General features: G+C 39.2%; 1 protein-coding gene across 4 annotated transcripts in view; it reads right to left on the bottom strand.

Moving 5' to 3' along the window:
• Positions 1–22,251, bottom strand: part of FGD4 (FYVE, RhoGEF and PH domain containing 4) — a 69,943-nt gene that overhangs the window by 9,458 nt on the left and 38,234 nt on the right. For all 4 annotated transcript variants that reach the window (XM_005482752.4, XM_014264098.3, XM_014264099.3 and 1 more), the window contains 11 exons: positions 20,744–21,221; positions 15,246–15,335; positions 13,130–13,275; positions 9,525–9,681; positions 8,303–8,441; positions 7,320–7,378; positions 6,555–6,701; positions 5,115–5,287; positions 3,134–3,164; positions 2,866–2,961; positions 1,850–1,975 (listed from right to left, as the gene is read on the bottom strand). In XM_005482752.4, the coding sequence (XP_005482809.2) occupies positions 1,850–1,975; positions 2,866–2,961; positions 3,134–3,164; positions 5,115–5,287; positions 6,555–6,701; positions 7,320–7,378; positions 8,303–8,441; positions 9,525–9,681; positions 13,130–13,275; positions 15,246–15,335; positions 20,744–21,221 (1,642 nt within the window). The remainder of the gene's footprint in view (positions 1–1,849; positions 1,976–2,865; positions 2,962–3,133; positions 3,165–5,114; positions 5,288–6,554; positions 6,702–7,319; positions 7,379–8,302; positions 8,442–9,524; positions 9,682–13,129; positions 13,276–15,245; positions 15,336–20,743; positions 21,222–22,251) is intronic.

Below are 22,251 nucleotides of genomic sequence, written 5' to 3'. Positions count from 1 at the left end.
CTGAATATAAAAATATGAGTGAAGTTACTTCAAGAAAGAAAGGTAGATAAATGGATTTGAACCATTAACGGATCTGAACAAAACTTTATTGTGGACCAAGGCTTTGCAGTGCTAACCTAGATCAGCACCTTCAGCTTGTAGCCCTAGGCAATCCTAGTTAAGTATTCCAAATTAGTCACTCCTGGAGAACCATCACTGCTTGCCCAAATTAACTCCCATGAAAAAAACTGAAATTAAAGCACAAGGAGATATGATAGAACTATAACAGAAGGAAGTAGTTAGGAGTCTAAACAAAAAGGGAAATAAAAATGGAGGGTGTGCTCTCAACATTAACAGAATTTTAAGACAAAAAGATCTGGGGGAAAAAACTCTGTATGACAACTGTAAAACCAATAACTGAGAGCTTCTGAAAAAGTCTCTAGAGTCCTGCAAAGCACAAAAGCAGTGTTATTAATGCAGCAAGCCCTCATACCACTTAAAAACATTAGAAAGGAATCGGACAAGACACCTTGTGCCACAGATATTAAACCTGAGCTTGTGCTACCATCTGGTGGAGACAGGCAGAGCTGCTGGGTGGCAAGCAAAGAAAGCACAGTGTGTTTGCTGTTCTTTTGTTACCTTCTGAAAACTGACAAGTCATACTGCCATTGCCTGATGGCTGCTTTCAAGCTGAATATGTTACTGTACCACCCAACAGGGAAAGCAGCAGCAAAACTCTCTCCCCACCCTCACATTCCCTCCTTCCCTGATGCTTTGCACATGTTCACACTTACTGACCCCAGCTGCGAGCAGCTCCAACTTAACCTAAGGGAAAACTGCAGGGTTTTATGTTCTTTTGGTGGAGCCAGCCAGTGCTGCCTGAAATAATGCTGGGTTATGCCCTCTTAATATGGTCTTGAAATTATTCATATTAGTAGAGGTCTCTCAAAACTAACAATATACTGAAATAATGCTGGTATGCCATCTTAATATCATCCTGAAACTCTTTATATTAGTACAGTTCTCTCAAAATTACAATATTAACAATATACTTTGTGCAGTGCCTTGAGACATTATACACAAGCATATGTGTTTCTAATGACTAGAGCAGGCAGAGGGTCCTTGGTGGTGTGCAGAGCTGCTTCTTTCAGCTTCAAGTGCAGAGGCAAACTCCACAGCACTGGAATAGGCTGCCCAGGGAAGCTGTGGATGGATGCCCCATCCCTGGAGGGGTTCAAGGCAGGCTGGATGTGACTCTGAGCAGCCTGGTCTGTGGGAAGGTCCCTGCCCAAAGCAGTGGGGCTGGGACTTGTCACTGTGATTTTTTATGAAAAATCTCTTCACCAGGATTTCTTCTCTGGCAAGATGAGAAGTCTTTACTTGTCCATGTTTTGCTCCTTTGGAATGTGATTTGGAGAACTGTTTACCCAGCATGTGAAATGTTTTAACTTAATGACCAATCACAGCCAGCTGTGTCAGGACTCTGGTCAGTCAGGAGTTTTTATTGTTCATTCTTGTCTAGCTTTCTAATGCCTCCTTTCTCTTTCTTTAGTATAGTTTTAGTATATAATTTTCCTTTAATATAATATAATATCATCATATAATAAATCAGCCTTCTGAGAAGGAGTCAATTCCCATCTCTCATCATTCTCTGACTTGGAGTCAATTCTCATCTCTCACCTCATCCTGGGGACCCCCACAACACCGCAACAACTGGTGACCACAGGGGCTGGGTGATGTTTAAAGTCCCTTCCAACCCAAGCCATTCTAAGCCTCTAGGATGCCAAGAAGCCATGAATGAGAAGCCAGGCAGGTGCCTGGAGACCCTGGCAGCAATGCTGAGCAGCTGCAGCAGGGGGTTGGCACTCACATGTCCACACGCTCGGCAGTGGTGCCTCCTCCGCGTCAGCGCGTTGAAGGGCTCCTTGCACTTCATGCACATGGTGACCTCGTTGTCCCTGATCCACCGCGGCGCCCTCTTCCCAAGCTCAGCATTCTAAAGGAGGGCCAGGAGGAGGAGAAAAGAATTTTAAAAGCTAGGAAAAAGCTGCACAGTACTTGAAATAGGGAAAATAGTTATTCTCATCTGTAGCAGGCCCAGAGCCTGTAAGACTTCCCTGGCAGTCAGAAGCCCAAGATAGGAAATGCCAATCATGGTGACTGGACTAGAAGCCCCTCTCTTCCACCTTTGGACCCCTTGCTTATCTCTCTGTAAGACTATAGATCATTTTCCTTTAACCCTTGCTACTGGAGAATTTCCAAAACCCCTGTACCCTATATAAAGAGCTGCTTTGGCCCAGCTCAGGCAGAAGAGCTCTCCCTGAGAACTTTTGCAGAAGATTCAATAAAGACACCCTTGTGGAACCTCACACAGCCTTCTCCTCTCTCTCCTTGTGTCTGCCTGCCTAGGCACCTAGCAAGCTGAAGGGCTGAAATCACAATGAGCTGATAATCAATCACTAAAGAGCTGATATCACTTAAGCTTGCTAAGGTTGCCTATGGCAAAGAACTGCTCGGGAGCTCAGACAGCTGTGCCGAGCAGGTCAGAGCTATCCAGACCCCGTTGTTACTCATCCTCTGTAAAGGAAATTACAAAACATAGCTCAAGATGCTTTTTGAAATCTATAAAAGAAATAACAAAGAACCCAGTGAAAAATCATGATGCATCGCTGAAAGGGTGCTCTGTTACATGTTTCAAGAAAGAAAGAGGCTTGTTTACAAGATTTGGCATTTTGAAGAAAAACAATTACCAACAAGATGACTGCTTTGTGATTACTCTGCTTTAACAATGATGAGCATGAAAACAAAGTTTCTGCCAAACTTTTTCCACTTATTGAAGAACACAATGGGTATTAAGAAGGGTACAAAGGATTAAGAGCAGCTTACAGAGACTTCAACAGGCATGTCTTCATATTCTTTAGCAATAGCATTTCTGAAAGTTTCATTTCTCTGCTGAAAAGCTTCAATAGTACTCTGAAGTGCCTAAGGAAAGAGTGGAGAGATTCCTCAGACATGGTAAAATTTAAAACAGACTCTGCATTCTGACCAGTTATTGATCAGCGGAAAGAAGGTAGAGACAGAAAACACAAATATTACTTTTCCGATTGCTTCAGTGACAAAATGTTTAGCAAATAAAGAATGTAGATGAATTTACCTTTATCCATTCTTCTTTATCCTGTTCAGAACTAAAAGAAATATTTGACATGTTAGTTTGAGACTAGTTTAGGAAACATTATTCCACTATCAACAACTTGTTGCAAAAGCCACGTAATGCTTCAGTAAATGTCAAGAATTTAAACAATACTAATTGTTAACTGTCCAACTTAAACAAAAAACCAAACCAAAACAAAACAAAACCCAAACAAACCAAACCAGAAGACAAAAGTTAGAAACATGAGAATTAACACTTCTGTATATCTGCTCTCCAAGAGTTGCCTTCTCCTTGGATAATGTGTTGGGGAAAACATCCTGCTGCACCATGTAATACCAGTCATACAAAAATTTATTTTTCTATGGATTGCTCTGAAGGATGCCAAAGAGAACCTTTACAACATCTCAAAAGAAATAATCTACCAGCTGTTTAAAAACAGTAATTGAAAATGTATTCCAATAAGAGTTTGAAAAATAAATATAATCCTCCTATTAAAGAATATGCCAAGAGTAAATTAAAAATTATTACAGTGTATATACAAGCTCATTAATTAAAGACATTAAGGCATAGGGTACACACACTACTCATATATTGATAAAGATTTTTCTAATATAATTTAACTTATTCCTTCACAGTTTTGTACTGACTTAATGTATTCTAACAACGACCACAAAGCAAAAGATAAATATCTGTGCTTCCCTCACCTAAAACAAACTAATGCAATAAAATTTCTCCTATAGGTAATGTAGGAAAGCTAACAAAATAAACTTACTGTGCTGTATCCATTTTCTTCTAATTAAAACATGCTTCAGAAATGGTACAGCAAGATGCCACCTTTCACCATTGAAATAGGTGTATGGCATAACAATTTACAAAATATTTAGCAAGGTATCACACAGTAATTTACAGCAGATATGACTGATAGCCAAAAACCTGTCCCAGACATCTTTCAGATCTTAGTGGAAAGGGTTTTTTTGTGTCATTTTTTGAAGTATATATTTAATTTGAAATTGAATGAAAGTGTAGGTAAATACCTATATGCTATTATCTTTGCACATTCTCTGCTGTAACTCTCATAAAACATTACATGTTTCCCATAAAGGAAAGTAGCTTGAGAGTTCATTGGCTAGCAAGCTATGCTTTGTCCCCAAATACATGGTGCCAACACAAAACTATACCCAGCATGGACATTTTCTTGCTTATTTAATCCTTGCCTCTTCAAGGAAACCCTGACTGCTAAGAATAGGATTTTTAAGCAGGCCAAAAAGGAGAGAAGGAGCATCTCAATTTATTTGAGTCTAGACAGAGGCAATTTAGCCTAGGCAGTGCAAAAAGGTGAGGGGAAGGTAACTCAGCAAAAGGAGGATACAAGGACTAACAAACTGGAGAGCAGAAAAAGTGCCACTGAGATGAGTGCACCTGGAGGGAAAGGACCCAAGAACTAAGAGCAGAGCTTGCCTTCCAGGAGGAGGTTGATACTTGGGACTGGAAGAAAACGAGTAGATGGGAAATGGGGCTGAGGAACAGAGGAAAGCAGATCATCAGCTACTTCTGCAGAAAACTCTGTTCTGTGGAGGCAAACCCACAGGGAGGGAGAGCTCTGTCTGCTGGACCTGCCCTGAGGTGAACAGACTCGCTGGTACCAAGGCAGCTCAGACCCAGAGGCACCAGTGATTGTCACACCCAGTGTCCTAAAACACCTCAGTCAGACAGGCTGCCGTGGCACTGCCCTCGAATTCCCAGCCAGCCCATTCACAGCTATCCTGGGCATTTCTGCAAGGTTAGCCAATGTGCTATGCATCCTAGATGCATCTTCTGCTCTGGGAGATTCTTGGATTGACTATTCATGATTTTTGGCAGCCTAGGCTATTTCCAAAACACCAACATTAAGATGAAATCCGCTGCCTTGTTCTTCAAATCTGTTAATCCACTCTTCTGTGTGTATATATTTGATCTCAAGGAACTGGCTAAAAACACTGCTTACCTGGCCTGCAACTCCAGTGTTCTCTCTTTTCCAGACACTTGGAAAGTGTGTGGATATTCTTCATTATGGGTTTCTATAATCTTCATGCCATCTATGCCAACTCTGGTTCGAACCGAGAACTTGGATCCTACCAGGCTGAATTTGGGGACGCAGTAGAGCAACATATTGTTAAACTGAGGGGAGAAATAAACATGTGGTTTTGCACTAAGAAAAACACAAATAAATCCACAGTTTGTCCACTGAGAGCTGGACAGTATCACAAAGCTAGACTTGGTGGGTGAGAAAGCAGGTTCTTTCCTGATCAGCTGGCACATGAGAAGACCAAAGCTCTAATGCAAGACAACTTGTCTTTCTTATTTCTTTAGGAATAAAATTCAAGGACAGCTTCAGTGAATTTAAGAATAATTGTTCTGCATGTGCAGCAGTCATCATAGTATTTATTATCAAATTATACTCAGACCAGATATTCTATGCCAATGTAAAGCTTTTCCAACCAAATCTGTTCTTATGCTCCAATTCTGCAAAACCTACTGTAAACTGTAAAATATACAGTGTATACATTTATATTTATCCTGTACCAAAATAATTTTGTTTTGTACAAGTTGTAACTGATGTTATTCAAAGACATCATTTGTCTTTTCTCCAAGACAAAAGAACATTTCCTAAAGTTTTTATTCCCTGAAACCCTCCATATCACAAGGGGAAAAAATAGTACAGAGAGCAGGACAAATATATATCCCTTTATTAAAGCAGAACTTCAGATAATGTTTAAATGTCTAAAGCCACAGTCTGGAAGTACAGTTATTAAATATTAAATATTTATTAGATATAAAGTGTTTAACTTTATCACTTTTTTTTCCCTCTTACTTTTCTCAAAATTAATTACTGAAAAGAAAAATTCACTTCAGTTGAAAACTCACTTCAGCTGAATCCTATTTCATAGAAATCCTGACTACACTATTGCCTAGTCTGTATCACAGACACAGCACATTTGAGCTTGTCACCTCTCTTATGAAGAGAACATTATTTAAGTCAGCTGTCTGGCCCCGGCTGAAGTCTTTCTATTCTATGATTTCTCCTTTTGTTTGAAGCACAGATAAGGAGGCGCTGTGCCTGAACATCTTGTCACTACCCTTTATTAACCAGAAGAAGGGCCATGCCAGAGACCCCTGAGCAAAGATATAGCAGCAATTTTCAATGCATGGGAAGCAACAAGCTCCACCAAACCTCTTCCAAGGGAGCTGTAAGGGAGCATGGTTGTACTTTTCAAATTCCCACCAAGAGGATGATCTGCCACGATATAAAGCTCCCACAGAACCACAAGACTTATTTACTGGGACCCCAACACCCAATCCATCAGGGCAGAGATCCTAAGCTTTTACATTTCAGCTTAATGAGGGTTTCAAAGTTCTCAGCAGCAGCAGCAGCCCCCACACTCACCAGGAAAAGGTAGCGCTCCTGGGCAGACGTGTTGCGAGCAGCCAGCTTAAGGATCTGCCCTTCTTTGATCAGCTCATTTGAAGGGTTCACGATGTCTTCCTCCTCTCCCAGCATCTCATAGATCTCCAGCAACTTCTTTAGATTCTCCTTTATGGTGAAAATACAGTTATAAAAGTTATTAATTGAAAGCACAGGTCTTGATGCAGTTTAAATTAAATTATGGGAGCTGGCATAAATCTGGAGACTGTTAAGCTTTGGAAAACATATTTGTACACAGCATGTGTGGTCTGACTGATTAATTTAGTTGATAAAGCTAGAAGTACTTTCAGAAATGTTATATCCTTGGTAATTTTTAAAATGCAGTCTTTATACAGTCTGCATTATTTCTTGCCCAAAACATCTCACATTTCAATTAAGATCCTATCATCCCAGCCCAGTCAGGCAGAAAAACAGTAACTGCTCTCTACAAACATTGTCCTGCACTCACAGAACAAATGAAACATGGTTGAGTCCAGTGCAGTATCAGTGATTTGAGCCAGGAGAAGTAAGTATGTCCCATTTTCCACTTGAGAGAATTTGATGCAATGACAGAATTTGTCTATCATTTCCAGGAGCTGTATAAATACATTAAGTAGGAGCAATCACTTTGACCCAAGAAACCAATTCTTGTCATTTTAGGGAAGATTTGCAATTTACTCTCCTAGCTTGACCAAATATTGAAATATAATATACTGAAAAGTGATCAGGAAAACAAGGATCATTTACCATCTTTCTTATTGCACTATTTGAGTGACTTGCTGCAGTGGATATAATTTCCAGGGATTCTAGACAGAAGAAAAACAAAATAAGTAAAACCAAAAAGCTGTACTTTTACTTATTTATCTACTACACAGGGGGGAAAAGGGGGGGCACTGTGGTAATTCTACAAAAATGTCTGTTGTTTTTATGTAAATTACAAAGTACAATAAATTTCTTCAGTTAGCAATAAAAAGAAAACAAGGTAAAGTGGAAGGCATAAAAAAGTCAGGTACCAAATAGAAACAATAATATGGAAAGAAGAAGAGAATTATTGCAGTTTACTGTAGCACTTAAGTACTTAGAATCACATTTTTCTGTGACAAGAACAGTCATGGTTCTCTCCCTCCTTTTCTCAAAGTAGTTCAGAAAGTCAAACAATATTTTTTTAGTTGAAACAGCTCATCTTATAATTGTTTACTGCAATGGTACTAAAAATGAAATATTTAAAAGAATTATCTGGCAAGTGAATTTGAACACTCCATGCAAATACCTTGAACTGTTCTCATGTAAATACAGAGAGGAAGAAATTTAAAAGTGGGCTGTGCTTTTTCCCTGCAGAAGCTTAAAAATACAATGAGCCTAACTTCACTTTTTTACAAGTAGCAGTCAAACATTCCAAATGTGCATAAAGCAAACCAAAATGCCAACAAAAATAAATTAAAAAGCCACCACATGCCCTGATCAAGCAAACAAATCAAAACCTGTGCACTATTCCAAAACCAAAGTAAAACTTATGTGCTCCAGAAGAATACTAAAGGCTTTATGACTTTAAAATTAACTTCAATTCATACAGATGTTTTTTCAAGGAATGCTATGATTCCACTGAAGAAATTCCATCATTCTTTTCATGGGTAATTCTTCACTTGCTCTTTCCTGGAAATATCTTTAATTTACAGTAACCTCTTACTAATATCTTATTATAGCTCATTTAATGGCCTGAAGATATTTACTTTCAGCATCTTTCCAGTCTAGGGAATCCTGAGGCAATTTCCTTAGGTAGTCCTTTAGAAGCATCTCGTAGCGTGGAATGCGTTGGACTGGTTCTAGCATGTGATGTTGCAATGTCAAATTTCCACACACTTTTTCCTTCTAAAAAATTGTAAACATATTTCAATGAGGCAGGCAAAAATGTCATTACAATACCATAAAATAAAAGTAATGGTTGATGAAACATAAACAATGTATTTTGAGACATGCATGATAGATCTTCTGAAAGAATACAGAACTATTTTACCAAACCAGATAATCAGAAAATCTTCACTGTAAAAAAATAACTGTAAAAATTGTCTAAGTATTTGACAGTCTTACCAAAAAAAATCTTTTAAACTCAAGTGTAATTTAAAATAGGTTTGTAAAACACTTAAGAAAAATATTTCTGAATTAGTAAGAACAGTTCATGACCACATATATAAACAAATCAATCTAATGTACTACAAAGCTATGTTTTACCTATCTGAGGAGGGAAAGCTTTCTTTGAGTTTCATTTACAATGGCAACTCCCTCAGCAGTGTCCCTCCCTCATATCTTAAGATGCATATTCATTTCCATAATCTTAGATGCAATTAGATTATAAAAAAAAAAAAATTGCATTAAAACCTACATTGTTTTCTTCCCTAGCTTACAACCAAAAGACCCCATAGAGCAGTAAATTTAAGTAGAAATATTCCATTCTATTTCTAAGTGCTCAGACTGCAGGACACACACTGCCAATTCCCAGAGACACCCCCAGGGAGCACCAGAGGGTGTGAAACGAGCCTTTGGGAAGACTGGCATCTCCCTGGACTCTTCAGCTGGCTCTGCTCAGCGTTACTGGGAGAAAACACAATATTATGGGATGCAGTGCAGGGATCTAGGGTTGCACTGCCTTTTCACTTCATCCTAAAATGGTATTTACTCTGGTATTTACAACAAAATGCATTATTTTCATTATCTTCAGCTATTTCAACCTTTACAATTTGCTCCTCTATTTTGCAGGAGAAAAATCTGGATTTGTGTGGATGGGTTGTGCACATACGCAGGAAGGAGTAGGGAAAAAACGCAGTGTGAAGTGGATAAAAACAACTACCTTAATTCTAAGGGCTTTGGTATTTAATTTCCTCTTTAATCCTTTTTTCATCCACAAACATGTATTTTTATATATCACCTGAAGATCTCCATTATTCTCCCCATTACCTGAATGTCTTGGATAATGAATTTGAACTGAGGGGACCGTTCAGTCCACGTTTTCACCAGTTCCATCGCATTGTCGAAATTCTTCACGTACTCGCCGTACATCTTGAGGAAAGGAGCCAGCTTCTGCAGAATGTCTCCAATCCTAGGGGTGGTGGTCCTGCAAAGCAAGAGGGTGGAATCTCAGAGCAAAATGGAAAGAAAAAAAATCACTCAAGGTTATAAAAGGTTTCAAGCGTTTTACAGAGAACCCTTCTGTTTGGGATTACCTCATATGGAGTTCCAAAATGAGCATTAAATCTGAATTCATAAGGAAAGAGTGTTTGTATCCCCTTTGATGATGTATAAGCACCACAGATCATGTAGAGGACTCAAGAGGACTCAAATAAGAAAACCTAGAAAGAGTGTTTGCATCCCCTTTGATATGTATAAGCACCAGAGGTTGTGTAGAGGACCCAAATAAGAAAATCTAGAAAGAGTATTTGTATCCCCTTTGATGATGTATAAGCATCACATGTCATGTAGAGGACTCAAATAAGAAAATCTAGAAAGTGATGGTATCCTCCTTTAATGATGCATAAGCAGCACAGGTCATGTAGAGGACTCAAATAGGAAAATCTGGAAAGAGTTTGTATCCCTCTTTAGTGATGTATAAGCACCACAGATCATGTAGCGGACTAAAATAAGAAAATCTAGAGTGTTTTTACCCCCCTTTGATAATGTATAAGCACCACAGGTCATGTGGAGGACTCAAATAAGTAAAGTTAGAAACTGAAGACATGAAAGATTTTATTTACAAAACATGGCCCAATATATTTTATCTGCAGTTCTTTAAAATTACATTGTCTTCTTTTGACTATAATTTAATCCTTAAAATATCTAACTTGTGGTTTAGTTGGAGGGCTAAACCCATTCTGTAGAGCTTCCACTCTGTACCTTGTATAAACATATGTATTAACATTCAGGTTTTAATTACTAATTATCTAAGGAAACATATGAAGGAAAGATAATCCCTTGGATTCCAGTCTTTTGTGAGAACTTTCCCACGTTTTTCCCAACTCCTGATGGCATCTTCAGATAAAACAGCGGTCTAAAGTGAAAAATTCTTCAGCCCACTCCAACACACCACTTGTCTGAGAGAAAAGCTATGCAGAACAGAAAAGTTATACTTGAAAAGTGAATATTGCAGGACTGTCAAACACTGTTCCAGCTGCAGCTGCCTCTGCAGGGCAGAGAGTTCCTGTGTAACACCTGGCAGAGGGCTGGGTGCTGCTGGGCCTGGCAATGAGGGGATAAGACAGGGTGGGAAGTTGGTCTCTGAAATCATGCAGGGCTCTTATGTTATTCCCAAGTACCTGCTACTGGTCATCCTCGAGTCCAGAAAACTCAGAGTATTGTATCTAATTATCTTGTTTGATAGCCTAGTGAAAGGTCTCCCTGCCCATGGAAAGGGAGCTGGAATTAGATGATCTTTCAGGTCTGTTCCAAGCCAAACCATTTGATGATTCCATGGCATGGGATCACTGCTCTGCTCTGTTACACACTTTTCATGAGAAATATATTGCAACAATGCTGGTTCTGGTGTTTCCAAGCCATATGTTGTAAGAGATACTCAGCTCCAGCTGTTGCTCAACTCATTCAAAATGCAGCTACCAGACAATTTCACTTTCACTTGGGAAGTTTAGATTCACACTGCCTTTTCTTCCAAGAAAGAATTTGCATTTGATCTGCTTTACATATTTTTACATATTTTTACTCTAAGTTTTCAATTTAAACCAAAACTCAAGGAAAGGTCAGAAATTTTTATCCAGGTTTTTTTGCTGGAAGATAAAGAATAATAGAAGCACATAAAGCTACCCATAGAACATACTTAATTTCTTGTGTATAATGAGAGGAACTTCTGAGAAGACTGTATCTGGCAGAAGCTATTATTATAATTGGCAGACAATTTCAGAGACCAGTAAAGGGGAGAGAAAATTAGCCCAGATTTTACTTTCAGCAATGATCACAAAAAGCTGTCTTCAACTGCACCCTTTTTTCTAACTCCTCCCAAAAGCACAGTGTTTCAAGGACATTTAAACAGGCTGTCTCAGGTACAGCACAAAGGTTGTATTCACACAATTTGGAAAAGATAATATCCTTGTGATGCAATTTATTAGCTCTGCACCAAGAGTCAAAGCTTATCTGCAAAAGCACTTTTCAACCTTTGAAGCTATATAATTATGCACACCATAGCAGTGAGCAGTTTAGCATTTTGCAGATATGTAAAGTAAGGCAACCCATATTCTGTGCTCCATAAAGTGTCTAGAGCAGAATTTTAAGATTACACTGTGAATCTCATTTCAAATCACACAGCACTGCCATAATGTGGTGTGAGCTGTTTTTTCTTCTCGTGGACATGCACTCTAGTGCAATCCAGGCATTCCTATTTTCTATCAGATTTTTTCAACTTCTGTTAAAAGAAATGGGTAGTTTTTACTTACTCAAGCCATTCTGCAGGGAAGTTCTTATATGTCACAATGCTGGCATTTTATTTCTTCTTTGCATTATAGACTGCCCAGAGGTACCATGTGTTTGGGCATGTGAAGTATTCTATTTTAAGGAATCATCATTTAAAGGGGAATCATCTTACAGAGTCAGAAGATGTACAGCTGCTGTCTAAAGCACCACTGTTCTTTAAAATCTAACATTTTCATATATATCACAAAAAAGCTTTTCCCCCCCCCTCATTTTTGGTGTGGTTTTTTGATAATAAAGGAGCTATATGATAGTGTAGCTGGAAATTATGTATGGACAAACACTTGAATTCCTCATAATAAATTCTAGATAACATAGAATATAGGAGCCAAACAACTGCTGAAATGACTGGATGAAACTGTATCTACAATTTCTTTTTAAATGAGGTTATCCTTTTTCCCAAAGAAGGTAGGGAAGCAGCAATGGTTTGAGACCTTTTCTTTTTTTTTGAATTACATAGAAGAGATCAAAAATGTATGGCTGTGTTTTAACACGTCCAGAATCACACACACACACCAAGGCAAGATAAAGATACCACATTTGTACATGAGTATTACACAGTGTATTTACACCTGATCTATCCTTGCTGGCTCCAAATAGAGGTCAAGAAAAGCTGAGGGAAAAATGGCCCTAAAATATATCTGGCATGGATTTTAATTTCAAAAAGAAAACTAAAACACAGAAGAAGAAGATTCTGTCCCACCTTATTACAAAAGGAAATAACAGAGGTTACTGTACTTCAGCATTATCATAAACCACATATGTGCTATTTACCTCAGCTTTGTACTCTGTACAATAAATTCACCAGGTAGCACATGATTTGAGTCTGAACCCCTAATTTAGCAAGCTCATGAGCAATCTCACTGCCTTCAGCGAGATTACTCATGATCCATGTCCTTTATTTTGAGCAAATGATACCAGCCCTCTGCTGAGTCAGATCCTGAGGAAGAGTGGAAAAGCAGATGTTCCCTCACTCACTGTGGTTCCTGGGCCTGGAGAGCTAATTTGAAGTACTTTCCCTACCTCAACCCTGCAAGAGAGTTTCACAGACACAGTTTTACAAGTGTATTAACCAGTGAATTGTCTCTTACCATTCCTGCATTCTTTTTTCAAGTTCCGGAAGTAAGAATTTACTGTGGAAGGCATTTATCGATGAAATGTTGGAAAAGATTTTATTAATCACTTCAGGTGGAAATGAACCTCTGTTGGCTTCCTCAAGGAGTCTGGAATAGAATACCTGCAATACAGAAAAAGAGCCACAAACCTATCAGGCCATTATATTTAACCAATAGAAGACTACCCATCCACCCCTCCTGCTCCAGCTGAGGCAAGATTAACATTTCAATAATACAGATGGGTAGTGATGAATTCATTCATTGCCTTTCCCTCTCTGGAAGTGAAATGCTTCTCCTCTCCTGACACCCCTCCTTTTGTTCTCATAAGGCAGGAGAGCACTGCAGGCAGGGCTGACACAAGGAGAGCCAAGCTGAAGCTGTGCCATTTGGGAGCAGCTCCAGACATCTCATCCTGTCTGCTTTAGCAGCTACATCATCTCAGCTTCCCCAGTCTTCCAGCAGGATTTTCCACTCTTCTGTTCTTTGCAATTAGCATGATGTCTGATCACCATTAGCCCCAGCACTTTCCTTGAATGCTGTATTCCCCAATCCTTTCGAAATCAAAGTAGCTGGCAGACTATGAGTGGTCCCCACATATCATTTAAAGTACAGAAGGGACCCAGTTCTGAGTGGACTATAGTCTCTTTTAAAAATAAATGTATTTTTTCTCCTTCAGTGGGCTCAATCTGACTAGGTGCAGCTACAAAATGTGCATCTGTTAATATGCACATCACACAAAAACAAATGCTTTTGGAGAGCTCTTGTCCCTCTGCCACCCTCTCCCATGCTTGAACAGATTGCATATCCCTAGAAAAGGCTTCAAAAGTCTGGGTGAGGGCTTGCAAAAGAAAAAAAGATTCTGAAGACAGCAACTTTGATTACCTCAACTGAAACAGTTGGAGTGTCTTAAAAGGAAAAATGCCATGTACTGCCACATACACTCTAAAACATGCCCAGTCTGCTGCATTGCCAACAGGACAGTTAGTTACTTTGAAGACCATAAAGATTACACAACTTTTTAACCAAGCTCAGAAATATAACAGTCCCCTCCTAGTCTTCTGCTTTCCTCTCAGTAGCAGCAGTTGAGCAGCTGTGTTTGAAACTCATTTTTCAGAATTTTCTCCAGTTAATATTTGAAAAACAGACATAGCAGTAATGCACTTAAAAAGTCATCAAGGAAAATAATTGTACATTACCCATCAGAGAAATCTATGCAGGAAATAAACATTTTTTTTTATTTTTAAAGTTCTCTAAATCACTTTTTTTTTCCCAGCAATAATTTGGCTTTCAAAAGTTACCATACATCCATCACAATGTAGGTCTGCTGCGTAAATCCACTTTCTTGAGGACAATTACTTAGATCCCCAAGCAGCCTGAACAATTATTGTATCAGTTGAGACTTTTTAATTTTCATCAACTGTTTGGACAGCACTTCTGCACTGGACCTGAGAAAAATATCCTGTAGTAAGGCAATGCAAAGCTGGAGACATCCAAGTAAAGTGTATATGTGTTATGTGGAAAGCAAACAAGACTTAGGAAGGAAAATTCTTAAGTCCAGATTTTTAGGTTTAAGAAATATCAGCTAGATTGTACAAAGCATGAGTCCAACCCTTTCCTTGCAGGAAAAGTAATTTCTGTTTCTAAATATATAATGGTAAAATAGAGGATATTCTTTTTGGAATGGGCAATTTCTAGATTCTTTGGGACTAAAGAAAAATTCTGATTGGGTGGTTTAAATTAGAAGGATTTAGTAATTTTCTAATGCGTGGGCGATTGCAACATTCACTCCAATTCACTGGAAGCCAAAACATGGTTATCCATCCTCTTTGTTGGTTACCATCATGATTGCTTAAAGTGACATCCCCACACACAGAACATATTGCATTAAGAGCCACAAAATTCTAATACTTATTAAAAATATAGCACTCTTAAAATAGAAGCAAAGGCAAAACCATGAGGCAACAGAAATTTGACTGGAAAATTAGCAAATTGTGAAAAACATGCAACATCTCATGTAATTTATACCCACACATACATAGCCATTTGAGTGAATTCAAGGCAACACAATAAAAGCAAAATGAGAAAAATGTACCCCATCTAGGAGGTCCAGTCGGCTAACGTAGGCCTTTTCTGTTTGCAGAAGCTCATTGGCAATTTTGTGACGTTTCTGCTCATCTGTCTCCTGGAGGAAAAGAAGAGCAACTCTTAGGATACTGAAGAAAACATAATTTAATTATAATAAAAAAGTTTTAAAATACTTATGACTACCTTATTGTCCAAAAACTGAAATACAAGATTAACATATAGTAATAAACACCAACTTTGAAAAATTCATCATTTCCCATAGTTTAATCAATACATACAAAAGTTAGAGAACGTTTAAAATCAGTCAAATTGTGAAGCAAAACTCAAAGCCTAGAAGATGTAGTATTTTCCAGTTTGTGTAGGGATCTTTGCCAAAGCACAAACTCCCTACTCAACAGATCAGCTCACATCCTGGTAACTGAGTACCACTGACCTTTCAGAGCTGGAGGAGCTGATTTACAGAGGGAGAGGGAACAGATGGGAGCACTCAGTGCTCACCCCCGCCCCAGTTCAGAAATTATTTTAACTGCGTGTTCTTTACACAGCAAAATTATTGAAAAATGTGGTACAAAATGTTTTATGTTCACCAATACATTCATTGCTGAATAACTGTTGACTGCAATTACAGGACTCCTTCATTGACACTTTATGGAAGTAATTTTTGCATTTTGAGGGAAGTTTTCATTTTAAAATCTTTTATTCTGCAAAATATATTTCAGATTCTTCTGCTGAACAGAAACTTAAAAAATGCACTCAATCCTGAATATTAAAATAAATATGTTAGAATATGCAATTGTAAGTTGCTGGGCAAAATTACTCCAAAACAAACAATGAAAGGACAGCCTTCTACAATGTCAAAACATTAGGGAAATGCCTCAGGCTTGCAAGTGTCAGGCTCAACACACTGACACTTCCATTGCAAGGTTCTTTCTCCAGATCTAGTGATAGTCTGTCTGTTCACATCTAACAACAACAGAGTCTTCCTGAAATAAATGGCAGTATTATCACACTGCTTATGGGAAACTGGTAATTGCTAGACAAACCATAAAAATTGTTCATAAAAAAAAAAAAAGAGGAGAGCTTGAGTGGTTTCTGATTTCAAGCTGCTTCCCACAAGACTATGATAAACATTTGCAAGCACCTTTACAAAAATTGTGTGAAGAACACCAAATATTAAAGTACAGTCTTATATTTAAAGCAGTTCAGTGCATTTTCCCCATTTTGGTATTCAATAAGTATTCCAAATGTCAACATATTTCAGTTCTAATCTGCAGTGCTCACAGTTGCACTGCTACATGGCAAACCTCCTCCCTAAAAACAGGCTTTCAATAGTGACTTCAAAGCTGTTCATTAAATGTGTTTAAATCAGCATAGCAACCACAGTAACCTGCAGAACAGTGTTTTAAGTGCTGTCAAGAGACATTGCAGGGAGCTGGAGGATTAGCTATTACAGCTGCAGCACACTGCTCAGTGCAGCCATTTACAAAAGATCTCACATGTGGACTTGAGGCACAAAACCATGGAGGTTACTGGTTCCTCAGTAATTTTGGTTTTTTTCCTCACCCCAGAACCCCACTTTCTCCCTGAAGCAGTGCTATAGAAGCAATCCATAGTTTTTAGAGGATTACTTGAACTAATTAAGAGAGGGAAAATCATGCATAACAAACCCAAAAAAAAAAAAAATCACATAAAACGAGCTGAGCCCAGATTTCCAACCTTCAGTATCAACCTTGGAATCATCTTAATTCTTGAACCTGCACCTCCTTTCTACATCAGTTGCACAACCTGACAGAGGGATCTTCTGTGTGGGGTAAGATGCACATCTCAGATGAGTTATATTTTAATCACTGTGCCATGTTCCTATTCCAGCACAAAAACACACACCTACAGGGTCAGATCAGAGCAAAATAGCAGAAAATTCTACTACTGCTTCTCTTTCAGCACATCCTCCATGGGGAAGCAGGGAGTGTTGTTGAGGGGAACTTCAGGCAACAATTATTTCAAGGAACATTTTAAACTTCTGTGACAATCCAGCACACATGGCAACTCAACATATAAAACCAAGCAGAAATGGCTAGTGTGCTATATAGAGAACATTTATATTACACAGGTACATTATTTAATCCCTGGAGCAAAATATCAACAGTGTGAGAGACCAAGAGTTGCATCAGCAGGGACTGCAAACCTGAATCTCTACTCCAATGCTTACAGTAAATTTGTCAGCTGGATCTAGTTCTTTAGTACAAAGCTGCTCATGCCTAGAATAATTCTATTACTATGCATGCTTAAGAAATTAAAATAAGTGCTTTTGAATTCTGAAAATAAGAAGAAGTGTGAGAAATGCTGGAGAAAGTATAAAGTTTCTTATTATCCAAACCAAACAGGAGCCATCTCCTGTCAAGAAAACTGTACCTGCCAACATGACAGTGATGTATATGATTCACTCTTACTCAGGCATAGCCCTTGCCCCGAGGGATTTGAAGGAATATATTAAACAAGACAGGGTGAGAGAAGTAGAGTATGAACAAATAAAATTTAAATTACACTGTGCTTGTTTCTTGTACAGCAACCAATAAAGCAGGAAAATTCCAGTATCCCTAAAGTAGTGGCTGTTCACAAGAAGATTTATTAATTTATATTGGCTGCTGAAGATACACAGCTTTGTTTCAGGTAAAGAAGGCCAAAAACTGTAGAATCAAGAAGCTGGTAGAACCTCTCAAATCTTTCAACACTAAAAAATTTCTTGGCAGAGAATTAACTTTGCAAAACCAAAACTTTTACTCTGGTTAAACTGAAACATCACCCCACATTTAGAAATCCAGTATCTACACCAAGTTTCTGCATCTGAAACATCAGAGCACTATCATTAAAAGAAGACATCATATAAAGATTTTATTTAAAGATGTTCAGTGGATTCTCCCCCATCTGTGGCAGGCAGTCTAAATCCCTGTTTCCTACCAGTCTCACAGCAAACACTGACACATTTGTCCTCTTGTCCTCAGATAGCTGTAGCAGCAGATTCCCCACAAGATGCTGTTCAGGAAGTTAATTGATTGAGATGTTCTTGTGCTATTCAGCCTCCGCAGTTTACACAAACCAATTTTTATGACAGGAGGTGCTTCTGCTGCAAGGCAGGAAAGTTTTAACTTTTAATTGTCTTTTTGCTTGTTATGATTGTGTTTCATTACCTTCCAACTAATTCAGTAAATATGAGAAATAAAGGTTACTCTAGATGTTTGAGGAAATTGTTTCAGATCACTGCCAAATATAATAAATTTTGCTCAAATTTTTCCAGAACCTGCAATAATCTGTCTTTAGTCAGATCTACACTAATTGGGGGGGAGAGAGAGAGAGGGGAATAATTGTAAGAGCAACACTATTTCAAAATAAGCCTTCTTTTCCAAGTCCAAAAAGTAATTTCTACACTGGTTTTGCACCCCTTCCAGCTGCGGATTTAGGATTACTTCTACTTCACATGTACACATTTCCAAAGAGAGAGAGCACCACTTTCTGCTCTTTCCTGAACTAAGAAACATGACATGCAAGAGAAAATACTTTGTATCAGCATCAAAATACATATATCAGACTCAAAGTTTGACTATGACTCACAAGCATCTGCTCCTTTTGCTTTTATTCAACTGTACTTACATTTTTAATCAAAAGGGCAGGAGAGTGCTGTTATCCTGTGTGGAACAACTTCAGCTGGACTGCATCCCAGTTTTAATATTCTATAATGACTAAGTAGGCATTTAGCAAAATCACAGATTGTCTAATGCTCTTACTTCTTATCAGTGTGTGCTTGAACACAGAAACAGCTTAAAGCTCCACCAGAACTCTCCTGTTGCTCATCATAATTCTCATAATTCAGACAGCACAGCAGCAGCTGTTTAGACCACCACAGGGCTGACTTCCATCTCCAGGTTGCATTAATCCAAACTAAATCAGTGTTTGATTCTGTAAAGGGTGGCAGACACCCTTCTCAACCCCGCCAGACTAAAGGGGAAGTCCTTGCTGCACAAGGTATCTCAGGAAGAGTTGCTGTGACCCAGCTCCGTTTTACAGATTCAGTTCTGCATCAGTGCAAGCTTAAAAGTCATCCTGCATGGCTATGTCTTGGTTTTCTACCCTTCAAGCACCAATGAACAATATATACATCTAGTTACAGTCACAGTACAGCTCACAAGCTGACTCAGTGTCAATATAAGACAGATCACATGTGCTGGTCCCAGCAGCTCCAAGACAGAATTTAATGAGATTGCTGCCATTAGCATTTGCCCAGTTCCTTCCTGAACTTTAAAACAGAACTGCTTCCCTTTTCAGTTTTTTTCTTGAAAATGCTCCCAGCACCTTACTGCGTGACTTGGATTCAAGCTTAACATTGTTGCTCACTGAGAATTCAGCACTTTATAGGCACAAAGAGGGGAAACAAGCATTTCCCAACAGGAGACAGAAACATTATCACAGGTGTAGCAGGCCAAAAGTGCCTTGGACTGTACCCAGGCTTATGCTTAGGTGGAGATCATAACATTCATTACTGGAAAAAAAAAAATTACAGAAAAAAACCAACCCCTAATAAAAAGAAGAAAACTACACAACCCATCACTTTCTTATTACCCAGGATATTTCATCCACCTTTCCCACTCACAGAATTTACCTCCAGGCATGTATGCATGTGACCCTCAGCTAAGCAAACTCAAGTAAGCTGCTGCAGGGGCACACCTGACCAGCAGTGAGGAGCTTTTCCAGCATCAGCTGTTTGGCTCTGTGTTGAAGAGGAGAAGCTCCCCTTGCCAAACAGGGGATGGCTGGACCAGAACTGTTAATCACATTTGCTGCTTTGGTACAAGGAGGCAAACTCACAAGTAAACTTTCACAAGTGAAAAATATGCACTATTTTTCAGCAATTAATTTCCCAAGACAGATTTCCTTCCACCCACTTACTTCGCTTAAGCATTTAAAATCTTCCTCACAAGGGAGCTCAAATTCATCATGATATAAGTTCTCCTTGCTAAAAAGTCATGTATTTAGTATACCCTGAGCATTGCATCTATCTGATCACTAGCAGACTGCCACTGCCTTTCCTGCTTTGACTTGCCAACCACATCCAAGTTAGGGATTCACACAAGTCTTCTGCCTGAAGCTCCGTCATGACAGTTTACTGCACATGGCATTTTATTTCATATACATCACTAACATGTGTCCCTTGTAGGCTAGCACAGCTGAAGCATGGTGCTAAACAGGCACACATATTTGAGTTTCACTTTTTTTAAACCTCAGACAACTAATGGCGAAAGAGCCAAGGGGATGAGGAGAAGAGTAAAGGAGGGGAGAGTGTGGGAAAAGGCAAGCAAGATTTTTTTCTCATCTTTTTTCAGAGGGAAAATAACCAAAATATTTCCAATTTCTAATCTGACCTGCTCCTGGAAGCCTATTTTTGCAAATAAAAACCTAGAGAAAATAGGGAAAGTAGCAATATATCAGGAATGAAAGCATTTCTGTCTTTACCTTTATTTCTACATGTTGATCTTGTTTACTGCTTTCCTCAGCCGGCTCCTCCTTGACATGAGCATCAATTCCTAGAGATTCGCTTTCGGGTGGGAGCAGCGCGTCACTGCTGGCAGTCCTGTGGCAGCTGTTGAGCACCTGCTCCTCGCAGGCAGCCACACCTGGCAGGGGCTCTGTGTGAGCGCTCTCTCCTTCCCCGTTGGTCAAGCTGCCGTCCGTGGCCCCGTCCGGGAGCGGGGTGGACGCGGCCGAGCCGCGCTCCGGCGATCGCCGCTCCTCTTCCTCCTGCTCCGCCACGCCGTTGGCCGTGGGCAGCTGTGCAACCTGAGTTCTGTCAGTGTCACTGGTTCCCTGTGTCTGTAGTGAGTGCTGGGAGGGGAGTTTTGGCTGAGGTGATGGAGTGGACCCATATCTTCCTTGAGATTTAGTGATGTGGAGAACGGAGGGGTCTTTCTTGAAGTCGTTAGGGTTCAGTGAGCTAAAAAGACCAAGCAAACAAAGCATTGATGAGAGGAGAGGTAAATATGAACTTATAGAAAATCCTGGTATGGTAAATAGGAGAATTGCACCATATAACCAATTTCTCACAAAAAAATCTTCTTTTTCCTGTGTTGATATTAGGAAGTTCTGAGACCTGAAATGCAATAAAACACTTACAAACAAGCTTCTCTTGCCAGAAACCCAGACCTCTGCCCGTTCTGAGCCATTGCATCCCTATGTGTCTTGAATCCCATGTGTATGGGAGATTTAGATTGGATATTTGGAAAAAATTCTCTGCTGTAAGGGCCATCGAGCATTGGAACATGTGGTGGTGTTTGCAGGGGTCTGAGGATGAGGGAAGAAATGAGAATGTTGGCTCCACGTTTCAGAAGGCTTGTTTATTATTTTATGATATATATATTATATTAAAACTATGCTAAAAGAATAGAAGAAAGGATTTCATCAGAAGGCTAGCTAAGAATAGAAAAATAATGATAACAAAAGCTTGTGACGATCGAGACAGTCCAGACAGCTGGATTGTGATTGGCCATTAATTAGAAACAACCACATGAGACCAATCACAGATGCACCTGTTGCATTCCACAGCAGCAGATAACCATTGTTTAGATTTTGTTCCTGAGGCCTCTCAGCTCCTCAGGAGAAAAATCCTAACAAAAGGATTTTTCAGAAAATATCATGGCTATAGGAACAGGGTGCCCAGGGAAGACTTTGAGCCACCATCCCTGGAGGTATTTAAAAGATGTGAAGATGTGGCAATTGAGGAGGTGGTTTAGTGGTTTGGCAGTGCTGGGTTAACAGCTGGACTGTCATCTTTTGCAACCTAAATTTTTCTATTCTTAGCTCCATGAAACAGAGCAGGAAACCAAGAAACTGATAGATGAAGCAGCTTGCCCAAAGTGTCCCAGAAGGTTATTGACAGAAATGGAGCAAGGCTTGTGGTTTCCCAAGTCCTAGTCCACTGCTTAAACTAACAAATAGCCCATTCCCTAACAGCTCTTTAATTATTA

Source organism: Zonotrichia albicollis, chromosome 4 (genome assembly GCF_047830755.1).
Source record: "Zonotrichia albicollis isolate bZonAlb1 chromosome 4, bZonAlb1.hap1, whole genome shotgun sequence".
Lineage (NCBI taxonomy): Eukaryota > Metazoa > Chordata > Aves > Passeriformes > Passerellidae > Zonotrichia > Zonotrichia albicollis.
Note: the sequence above shows the minus strand (reverse complement) of the source record. Positions and strands in the feature narration are given on the sequence as shown.